Genomic DNA, 10,902 nt, shown 5'->3' on the forward strand with positions numbered 1-10,902 from the left:
ACAGGAAGAGACATGGAATTTCTCCAATGATCCCCCCCCCACTTTCCTGCACTCCTGCCAGTTGAGCTCCAGTCCCTGTTCCCTGTGCTTTCCCACCTCCCCCCCCCCCCCACTATCCCTGTGACCAGGGTGCCCTTCAGCACTGCCATCCTTAGGACATCTTCTCTATTCTCCCTGGATCTCCACGGCATCATGTCTCGTGACACAGATCACTTTCTGCTAGAAGTCAGGCCAATGGGCTCTGGAGTCAGACCAGCCTAAAGAGAACCCCAGCTCCTGCAGGTACTAGTTGTGACTCAGGCAGGCTACCTAACCCACAAATCCATTTCCTCATCTGTAAGGTGGAAGTCACACTTGCAAGGCCCACGAGTTATGTATACATACATAAGGCCCTGGCAGAGTATTTAACACACTGCAGGCCTACATCAGCTGCAATCAGTGTGTTCCTTGTCTAAAGCTTCCTTCAGGGAATTCTCTGAAGACCCGGGGTTCGATCCGTAGTCAAGGAACTAAGTAAGATCCCACAAGCCACACGGCACAATTAAAAAAAATTTTTAATTAAGTTTGCCCTTCAGACTATGCAGTCCTAGAGGGCAGCATCCTCACAGCTCAGCTTAGTGTCCTGGTTACCTAACTAAGCTCCTCTGATCTCTAGGCTTCCCAGGGGGAGAATCACAGAGACTTCATGAATGGAAGAAGGACCCCAGGACCTCTGCTTCAACCCTAGCAATTTCTCACTTTTCCTGTTTTGCATGTTGGGGTTCCACATAAGTACTCCCATGACAAAAGGCCCTGCTGCTAAAAGAAAGTTTGAAAGTGCTGGTTTTGAAGCTAGTTGGGCTCTCATGAATCTTGTTGGAGGTGAGGGGGACTCGCGGTGGAAAAGGGACACGGGTGTGATGAATGAATCCTCTCAGAGACCAGGAGCTGGTTGGTGGGGCAGGGCTGAAAGGCACACTCAAGGCTTTATAGTCAGAACATGTTATTGAGGCTTCAGGGGGAGGGGCAAAGGCCAGATCTTGGGAAGAAAAGGGCTCCCTGTCTCCAGTGTTTGTTGGCCCCCACCACTTCCCTCACCAGACTCAAAGCCTTGCCGGGGAGCCCTCCAGATAGTCAAGGGCAGGCAGGAGATGGGACAGTGAGGGGAGAAAGTGTTCCTGGGGTACAGAATCCTTGACCGCAGGGTCCAAAGGCTCGGGGCCAGCCACCAGGAAGCTGTGCATGCCTACAGCCCGTGCTCCCTTGTAATCACGTTGGTAACTGTCCCCAATATGGGCTCCCACCGCTGGTTCCACCTGAGCAAGGTGCAAGGCCTCATGGAAAATACGGGGGTCGGGCTTGGGCCAGCCGGCAGCCTCAGAGGTCAGCACAAAGTCGAAGTGTTCCCGCAGGCCAACACCTTCCAGGATGTCCTCTAGGCGTCGGTCAAAGTTGGAGACCACTGCCAGCTTCAGGCCTCGTTTTCGGCACCCCCTAAGGGTGGCCTCAGCCCCCTCCAACACCTGCCAGGTGCTAGGACTGCTGAAGTCCTTGTACAGCTGCTCAGCGATGGGGGCCACAGCCTGGGCATCCCGAACACCAGCCTGGTGGAAGGTCTGCTGGACCAAATCCAGCCACCACTGGCGGGAGGTGAGGCCGTGGCCCAGGCCATAGTTGGGGAAGCTCTGGCTCTGAGCCTTGTACGCCTGCTTGAAGGCCTGTCCCAGGGCTGTGGCTTCCACCTCCAGCCCGTGGGCCCGGGCCTTAGTGGCATATTCCACTCCCACAGGGTGGCGGAGCCTCAGCAGCGTGTCCTTCACGTCCCACGTCAGCAGTCGTAACTGTAGCCGGTGTGCCATGGGTCTGCAGGAGGGGGGCCAGTCCACCCTAGGTCAGCCCCTTCCTCAGGTCCCAGGAGGTTGAGCTAGACAAGACCACCCTCACCCAACCTGATGGTCTTCTCTTTCCAGGCTTCGTGGGTTAGATCTGCTGGCACTTAGGTAATGGCTTCACAGCAGAAAATCCTGGAATGAGAGGGCAAGTGAGGTGGAAGTTCAGGCTTTGGAGTCAGAGACAGAATGGGTTCAAATTCTGATGCTGCCAACTCACTGTGAGACCCGGAGTGTCTCTGATGCTGTCTCCTCATGTGTAAGGAGAGCAGAGTGACTCAACCTCACATGACTGCTGCACCAAATAAGATATCTCCGTTCCTTCCACCTATTATGTGCTATATGCTAGGAAAGGGACAGACTTGTCACCCTCGTGACATTCACAGGCATTAAAGAACAGGGAATACAGCTATCAGACAAAGAAGGAAGGCAGCAGGTACCATGAGGATATCAATCCAGAAACCTGATTTAGACTTTGTTTGCGGGGAAATTCCTAAGCAAGTGTAGTTTCACTGGCAATTTGAGAAGGCCGAATCAGCAAATGTGCTGTGCTGTGCATAGTCGTTCAGTTGTGTCCAACTCTTTGAGACCCCATGGACTGTAGCCTGCCAGGCTCCTCTGTCCACGGGGATTCTCCAGGCAAGAATAGTGGAGTGGGTTGCCATGCCCTCCTCCAGGGGATCTTCCCAACCCAGGGATGAAACCCAGGTCTCCTGCATTGCAGGCAGATTCTTTACCATCGGAGCCTCCAGGGAAGCCCAGGGCCTTGTACGTCAAGATAAGGTAACAATTATTTTGACTGCTATTACTATTGTTGGGAATGTGAAAAACAGTAGAGTCTTAGCAAACCATCTGATCAACCCCTTAGTCAAGGGGAAAGACTGAGCCAGAGAGGGATAGATATTTGCCTAAGGTCACAGCCAGTCAGCAGCACTGCCAGGACTAGAACCCAAACCTCCAGATCCTCTGGTCAGTACTTCCTTCCACTGCTTAGACGTACTTGGAGTATTCAAGAATCTGATTTTGGTGAACCTCTACAGCTCAGGGCAAAGACAGGATAGAGCAGCCTGGTCCTGCCCGTCTTAAAACCTCCCTGAGCCCCAGATATAACGTCTGCCTGGGTGGAGAGCCAGTGACAGGTTCCTGACTCAGTGCACAGAAAACAAATTTCTCAGCCTAAAATCTATAGGCTGGAGGCAGCTTCTTGCCCAGAGCCGATTCCAGACACCCAACCAGTTCAGAAGAAACCCAAGGGGCCAGAGTTCAAAGTGCAGCTAAGTCGTTGCTGAGGGACAGACCAGACTGGTGAATCTGGGGACAACCCTTAAAGGAAGTTTGGCAACGAAATTTCAGTCTAGAACTTAGGGAGACCCGTCCAAAGATACTCCCACGTGGCAGGTGGGTAGATGAAGGCCCAGAGAGGATCGAGAACTCGTCCAGAGTCAGGCAGGGAACCACTGGCACAGCATTTTTCATTTCTGGAAGCCGGAGTTGGGGCTTCTGGCTGCCGGCCTAAACTGCTCACCTCCCTTCCCATTTCCAGGACTCGGTGGAGGCAAATTCCAAGTAGCCTGCCCTAGGGCGACCTATCTACGCCTGAGGTATGCAGCGGAACCTGTGGCGCCAGTCCCTGGGACCACGACCTACCTGCCTCACGGGGAAGTAGGTCAGGAAGGAAGCTGCAGCCGCACAGCCGCTAGGAAGAAGGGAGAAGCCGCAGACGCTCGGCGGTGCCCCTTTTCTGGCGAATCCTAGACCTCCTCCTGCTCCTCCGTCTCTCCCCATTCCGCCCCCTCTGCCCCCTCTGCCTCCTCCGCCCCCTCCGCCCCCTCCGCCCCCTCCGCCCCCTCCGCCCCCTCCGCCTCCTCCGCCTCCTCCGCCCCGCCTCCTCCGCTTCCTCCTCCTCTCTTCTCCTCACCACGTCTCTCCGCGTCCTCCGCCTCAGCCGCCTGTCTCCGCCTCCTCCGCCTCCGCCGCCTGTCTCCGCCTCCGCCGCCTGTCTCCGCCCGGCCTCCTCCGCTTCTTCCGGCCCTCCCGCCTCTCTCCGGCCCACATCCTCTGCCTCCGCCGCCTCTTCGCCCCGCCTCCTCCACTTCTCCCCGCCCTGCCCCCTCCTCTTCTTACGCCTCTCCGCGCCCCCCTCCGCCTGTCCCCGCCCCTCCGCCTGTCCCCGCCCCTCCGCCTGTCCCCGCCCCTCCGCCTGTCCCCGCCCCTCCGCCTGTCCCCGCCCCTCCGCCTGTCCCCGCTCCCCCGCCTGTCCCCGCCCCTCCGCCTGTCCCCGCCACGCCCCTCCGCCTCTCCCCGCCCACACCGCTTCCCCTCTGCTGCTTCTCCGCTCGTTTCGGCGGCACCTTCACCTCACTGTATACGGCGCTCTAGTCACCAGCCCTCACCACCCTTCGCTGCCCTCTTCTTCCCTTCCATGACCTTCTCTGCCCCTTCGTAAGACCCCACACCCTCTCCGTTCCAGGTCCCGCACCGCACCAATCAGCTTGATCACTTTAGGCCCTCCTTGCGTGCTCCTGGCCTCCCCATCCTAGCCCAGTCGGCCTCACGGTCCCTCTCATTTACACTCTGTGCTCTCCCCGCTCAATCCGCTCCCCACCCGCCCCACCGAAGTTCCTTCTCCGCCTGCCTTGGTTTCGGAGCCCCTCTCCCCCCAGGTGCCCAGGCTGATTGGGAGGAGGGGATTTCTGTCCTGGTCTGGCTTGGTGAGTGCTGGGTAAACTGGGGCAAGGTGCTGCCCCTCTCTGGTCTTGAGTCCCCAATCGGTACTCGGAGAGAATTGCTTTCTGTTGAAAACTTGTCTTCACCCAAGACAATTTGCTGAGGGTAGAGTCCTCTGTAGAAACCTGATTTTTTTTTTTCTTTGATGAAAAAAGAAGTCAAAATCTTAGGTGTCTGTGCACTGCAGTGATGCCTGATAGAAATACAGAGACAGTTTTGGAGGAAAGAGAAAGCGTAGCTTTATTTCTTTGCCAGGCAGAGGGCATGCAGCAGGCTAATGCCTCAGATAATGTTTCCCCTTCCCTGGGGAAAAGGGAGAGGTCTTATAGTCTAGGCTTTGCTCACGGGTATGTGATACGGTTCAAGGCAGTGACAATCTTGCATTCTCTTTTCTGCAAAGTTTTAAAATGGCCATAACATTTGAGTCTGGTCGTCAAAGAGGTTATTGGCTGGTAACCTTTTTGAAATGAAGAATGCCAAGGGAGTTACAAGGGTGTGTAGGGGAAAAGAATGCCAGGTGCAGGATAGAATTCACAGATAGTCAGACAGTGATTAAGGAATTAAATTTGTGAAGGAAGTCTAGTTGTGTGCACTAGAAACAGCTAGAGTAAAACTAGAATCGCTGGACTCTTCCAGGCCTATTCTTGGGCGTTTTATAGCCGTTTACTCATTCCTTCATTTCCCTTGGTTGTTAGCAGTAAAAAAAAAAACCACTTTTCCATTTCTGTTTAACAAATTCCCCACTGCTAGTTCATTTCTTCCATTTTGGTGGATGAAGGGAATCAGGCATTGTTCTCATCTGGCTGAGGATAAAATTTCAGTGTCATTCCACTTGACGAACATCAGCTGTTTGGCCCAGGAGCCCATCTATCTCCTACTTCAAAAGTAGTCATGCTCATCTCAAAAATCTTTAAAAATACAAAGCAACAGCCCAACCTCATTCATTCACTAACTGCTTATTGAGGGCACTAACTTTGTGCTGACCTTATCTGCTCTATGTCTGACACCCTGTTCTTCACTGAGGATATATACAATGAGAAACAAGACAGGGTTTCTGCCTTCAAGGAACAGGGGCAGGCAGAAAAAAACAAGTAAATAAACAATATCTCACAGGTGGTAAGAGCTACGGAGGCAGAAAACAGTGGTTCCATGAACAGTGACAGGGGACTTCTTTGGATGAACCAGTTAGGCGGGGAGCAAAGATCTGAAGGGCAACCAAGCGAAGATTAAGGATAACTACAGCTGAGCAAGAGCAATGGCCTCTCCATTGTCCAACCACTTCCCAGGGATTGCTGCAGTTTGTGTTTTTATGCTAACAGACCATTTTATAGGAGCACACAAACATGCATGCGATTTTATTCCTTTCTTCCCTCCACTTCTTTTGTTTTTTGTTGTGTTTTCAAACAAAACATCCCTCTGTATTCCAAGGCTGCTCTGTTGATTTTATTCAGAACTGCCTCACCCTCACTGGTCTCAGGCCTGGGAGGAAATACAAAGTTCAGAGTCACAGACCTTGGCCAGCAAGGGAGAGCTTGACTCAGGTAAGTTTTTCAGCAGAGAAGGGAGCCTTGAGAGTCACAGGAAAGCCAATGATAAGTCCTGCCATTTTGAAATAAAATTTTTTTTTTAATTACCCAGTTCAAAAATAGGTCCATGTCATTGATACAGTTTCCTCCCTAAGGCAGATGACAGGAATTCCTAGATGGTTTCATTCTTTCATCTCCCCTGTGTGGATTCTGGCCTAGTGATTGCTCCTGGAGACACCTGGCATGTCACAATACTGGCTGTTTTTTTTTTTAAGTTTTTTTTTGGTCACACCATGCAGCAGCATATGGAATCTAGTTCCCCAACCAGGGATTGAATCCGGGACCCCTGTAGTGGAAGCCTGGAGTCTTATCGCTGGACTGCCAGGAGAGACCTTTATTTGGCTTTGCCAGGTCTTAGTTGTGGCACTCAAGATCTTTGCGGTGGCATGGGTGATCTTTAGTTGTGGCATGCAGGATATAGCTCCCTGACCAGGGATCAAACTTGGACTCCCTGTGTTGGGAGTGCAGAGTCTTAGCCAGTGGACCACCAGGGTAGTGCCCTCTATGGATATCCTTGAACACATGTTTTTGGTCACATGCATACATATTTCTGTTGGGTAAATCCCTAGATGTAGAATCACTAGGCCATAGGTATGTGTATGTCGTTTCAGTAGATGGGGCCAGTTTTCTGAAATGGTTGTACCAATCATGCTGGAGAGTTCCACTTGCTCCACATTCTCAAAAATTGGCAGTCTATGTTTTTTTTAATTTTTGGCATTTTGATGAATATATGGTGGCATCTCATTATGGTTTTAATTTGATTTTCTCTGTTAAGTAGTGAAGATAATACTTTTTCATGTATATTGGCCAAGTGTTCACTTACATGAATAACACATGAATATATTCTTGTTAGACATAATACATGAAGACAAAAAGGTACTTGAAGCTAAGACAATACATAAAAGATAAAGTCCTACGCAATCTCTCTCCTCTACACCTTGCAATCCCTCCTCTAGTTTTGAGCACTGTGGGCTTGGAGTTAGGAGATATGGATCCAGCCTTGGTCTAACACCGGCTTGTGTGAACTTGGACAAGTCCCCTGTCTGAGTCTGTCCCTCATCTACTGAATTAGTGTTTAACCTGATGGTCTCTAAGGACTTCTTTGATATTCTGGCCACTGTGTCTGTCATTACAAAAACTCCATGTGGTGAGGATGGCCATTTGTCCCCATATCCATCTCTCCATCTTCCTTAGTAATTGAATCTCCAAGTTTTAGCTGAGCACAGGGCTGCCCCACCAGACTCTTTTCCAGCCTTTGTTATACAACTAGGTGTAGCCATGGGACTAAGTTCAGACAAGGGCCAATGACGTGTGAAACTTTCGGGTTGTGCCCTTGTGAAGGTGTCATGCCCTCTACTTGCTCGTCTCCTCTTTCTGCTGACTGAAAGAAGGCTTGATGGTTGGAAATGGATCCACCAACTGTGATCATGAGATGGAAGCCAAGATGTGTTGATGACAGAACAAGGCAGGGGCCATAACCCCCCACACCATATAGCTGACCATATAGCCCAGACTACTCAGAAACACATTTCCATCTTAAGCTATCATTATTTTGGCTTTTGTTATAATTACTGAACATGAATCCTGACTAATACACAGTAACTGGGGAATGACTAAATCTGATGTCAAAGCAGACTTTTCTGAGGCCGTGACATTTAAACCAAGATCTTAACAATGAAAAAGGAGACAGCCTTTAAAGTTTAGGTAAAAAGCATTCCAGGCAAAGGAGACAACCACAGGTGCAAAAGCTCTGAGATCCTACCAGCCTTACATCTCCATGCCACATCTCCCATGCCACTGTTCACAGGGACTAAACTGAGGCTGGTCGTGTGACCCAAGTAGGACCAATAAGAGACCTCCAGAGATCTGCTATGTGAATACTGGGATAGAAAGGATTAAGGACCATCTCCCCTGGTGGCTCAGATGGTAAAGAATCTGCCTGCAGTGCAGGAGACCCAGGTTCGATCCCTGGATCAGGTAAGATCCCCTGGAGAAGGGCATGGCAATCCACTCCAGTATACTTGCCTGGAGACTTCCATGGACAGAGGAGCCTGACAGGCTACAGTCCATAGGATCGCAGAGTCAGACGTGACTGAATGACTTTCACAGACAAGGACCTTGCTGCCGTCAAGTGGCAAAAACCCATATTAGAATAAAGGCAAGCTGAGAAAAACACAGATGAGAGATAGGAAGGGATACAGGCTTCCAGGAGAGACTGTATCTGTCACTTGCCACCAAGAGCACCCAGAACAAGGCAGAATATGGGGTGCTGCAAGTGAGTGGCCCTAATGTGTGGAACTGGCAGAGTCCACACGGGGCAAGGTCAGGACTCCCCTTTCCCTAGTTGGGAAGTCGGTTGTAAAATGTCTGGTTTAAATGCTTGTTGTTTTGGGAGACCTCAACTGTATGCCCACTGAGGTAGTTTGAGGGACCTTAGTGAAATGAAAAGTGATGAAGGAATGTGTTGGTTATTTGTGGTGGTCTGCGGGATGCCGCATTAAGGGACAAGCTACCATCCAAGCTGGCACGTCTTGAGAGGGAAATAAGAAAATCATATTGTGTTGAGAGAGGCCCTTAATGCTCACCAGATACCTGGAAATCTGAGAATAATAAGCCTGGCTGCTTGTGAGAGCTGAGTTCTCGGCCCAGGGATAAAATTACGGTACCTCAGGTGCTAAGTCTTGACTCCAGAGGGCGCCACTCACATAGACCACATGCCTGAAGGCAGCTCAGCCCCTGGATGTGCCTGTTACTAGAGCTACTAAGAGCATCAGTGTTAGAGCTATAATTTTGTTACTGTTTATTGGGAGGTGGTATGGCAGAGTGGGTAAGGGTTGGGCTATGTGATTTCAAATCCCAGCTCTGCTGTTGTTGGTGACTGGGGTTGTAGACCCACTTCTGCCATAAACTTGTTGAGCCTCCTTAAGAGACTTATATGAACATAAACAGACAGAGCTTCTTCACTGCAAACCCACGCTAAATTTAGGGACTCCCTTTCCAAGCTTTCTCACCTCAGTCAATGGCCTGCCTATCAGCCACCCAGGAGCTCAAGCCAAGTTCGCCCTTGACCTCTCACCTAAGTCCTAAATCTCCTCTTCTCCATCCCCACAGTCACCACTCAGTCTAGGCCACATATCTTATTTGTGCTTTGCCACAGTGCTGTCAAAATGCTTCTATAAACTGAAATTCCAAATAAAAATCTTAACTTTGTACTGTATTTTCCAAGTCTCCTGTAAATGTGTTATCATATTTTCATAATTTAGGAAATAAAAAAGATTTTTTAAAAACCCATTAAAAACCTTTTCTGTGTTCCAGCCCCCAGCCATCCAGCTCACTTTGGCCCCAGGATCCCTTCTGCTGGGAATGATTGTCCCTAAACATGTGTCAGCTTGGCTGCTTGCTTTCTAGGTCTAGGTTTAAATGTCAGACCTCAGGGAAGTGTTTTCTGATCCTTCATACCTGGTGGCCTTCACAGCACCTGTCACTACATCAGTGGTAACAGGTCTGCCCATTCATTCTCCTCAGGGAGCCCCATCATCACTCTGCTCAGTGTTAACTCCTGGGGGCTCAGGACACAGTTATTTGCTTTCTGAGAATGGTTTGTACCTAAAGAGCGTGTCTGCCTCCCATCTCCTTGTGCCTAGAACAGAGCTGGGCTCCCTCTCAGCTTGGCAATGATGAGTGTGGGATGGCCTTGAAGAATGTTCCCTTCCACACTAATCAGCAACGAGTTCAAGGCCAGGGGGCACAGAAATGAAGGTGGTGCAAGGTTCTGGCATGGTCCAAGCTCTGAGACCCGTCAGAGGCTCATCTCTCATGTTTTCAGTCTCAAGGTGATTCTTCACGTCCCAAACGCTGAGTACAGAATGAGGTGGCCACAGCTCTGGGGAAGAGCACCAGGAGTCAGAGGGGAGCTGCCTCTAACTCAGGTATTTCTAAATTTTAAAATAGGTTGTACTGCTTTAACATCCAAAATAGTCTTGCTTTGGCTCTAGAGTTGGGATTCTCTGTAACTCTGCAGACAGGCAGGTGGACTTAGGAACTAGCCCCTCCTTAGCTGGGCCTGAACTTTCACTTGGGAGTGGGGAACATGACATCGCATCCCCTTAGAAGAACCAAGAGAGACCTGTTTCTCAAGCCAGAAACCCATGAAGGCATCTCGTTCCCTGCCTCAATTCCCCAACAGGAAAGCATTGGCAAAGCCTGCTTATTTGGTCTTCAGAATGTATCCTGAGCACATTCCGCTTCCTTTGCTCTCCACTGCCACCACCCTGGTCCAGGCCACTGGCATGGTTCCCTGGGGTCTGCAGCAGCCTCCCAACCAGGCTGGTTCTGGCTCACCCCTCCGTTTTTTTTCAAAGCAGCAGAATGGGGGAACATGAACACGTATAACGCCTGGTTAAGGCCCTTCAGATGGCTTTCTATCAGATGCAAAACAGAAACCAAGCTTCCTACAAAGTGTGGGATCTACCTTTCCAACCTCCGGTGCTGTCACCCACCTTCTTCCTCATCTGGTTCCCACGATGGGGTTCCTGCTGTTGCAGGAACCTGCACACTCTGCCGTCATTCTCACAGCTTCTGACATCCGCTTCCCTCTCCTCTTGTTAAAGGCCTTTCCTTGCCCCTCAATCTCAGGAAGGGCTTCTCAAGCGAGGCCCATCATCTATTATTCTGTCTCAGACCCTTTCTCTCCCTGGAAGCACTATTACCATCTGTAACTG

The 10,902-nt window shown here is 50.6% G+C and overlaps 1 protein-coding gene across 2 annotated transcripts; it reads right to left on the reverse strand.

Annotated features, from left to right (window-relative positions):
- Window positions 1-536: 536 nt before the first annotated feature.
- Window positions 537-4,033, reverse strand: HDHD3 (haloacid dehalogenase like hydrolase domain containing 3). 2 transcript variants are annotated; one of them, XM_086316110.1, is made up of 2 exons: window positions 3,787-4,033; window positions 537-2,003 (listed from the first exon to the last, which is right to left on the reverse strand). In XM_086316110.1, exon 2 carries the CDS (start codon window positions 1,836-1,838, stop codon window positions 1,083-1,085), a length of 756 nt encoding a protein of 251 aa, XP_086172236.1. In that variant the 5' UTR covers window positions 1,839-2,003; window positions 3,787-4,033; the 3' UTR covers window positions 537-1,082. The 2 variants fall into 2 exon arrangements, with proteins under 2 accessions (XP_086172236.1, XP_086172235.1); XM_086316109.1 differs by having other exon boundaries at window positions 3,516-3,797.
- Window positions 4,034-10,902: the final 6,869 nt, after the last annotated feature.

The sequence above is a fragment of the Bos grunniens genome, chromosome 8, assembly GCF_055505025.1.
Source record: "Bos grunniens cultivar Pamir isolate PY7600 chromosome 8, Bosgru_T2T1.0, whole genome shotgun sequence".
In the NCBI taxonomy this organism is placed as follows: Eukaryota; Metazoa; Chordata; class Mammalia; order Artiodactyla; family Bovidae; genus Bos; species Bos grunniens.

What these genes read in the sequence shown, in the direction of transcription:
- HDHD3 (XM_086316110.1), bottom strand. Translation starts at nt 1,838, where the DNA reads ATGGCACACCGGCTACAGTTACGACTGCTGACGTGGGACGTGAAGGAC.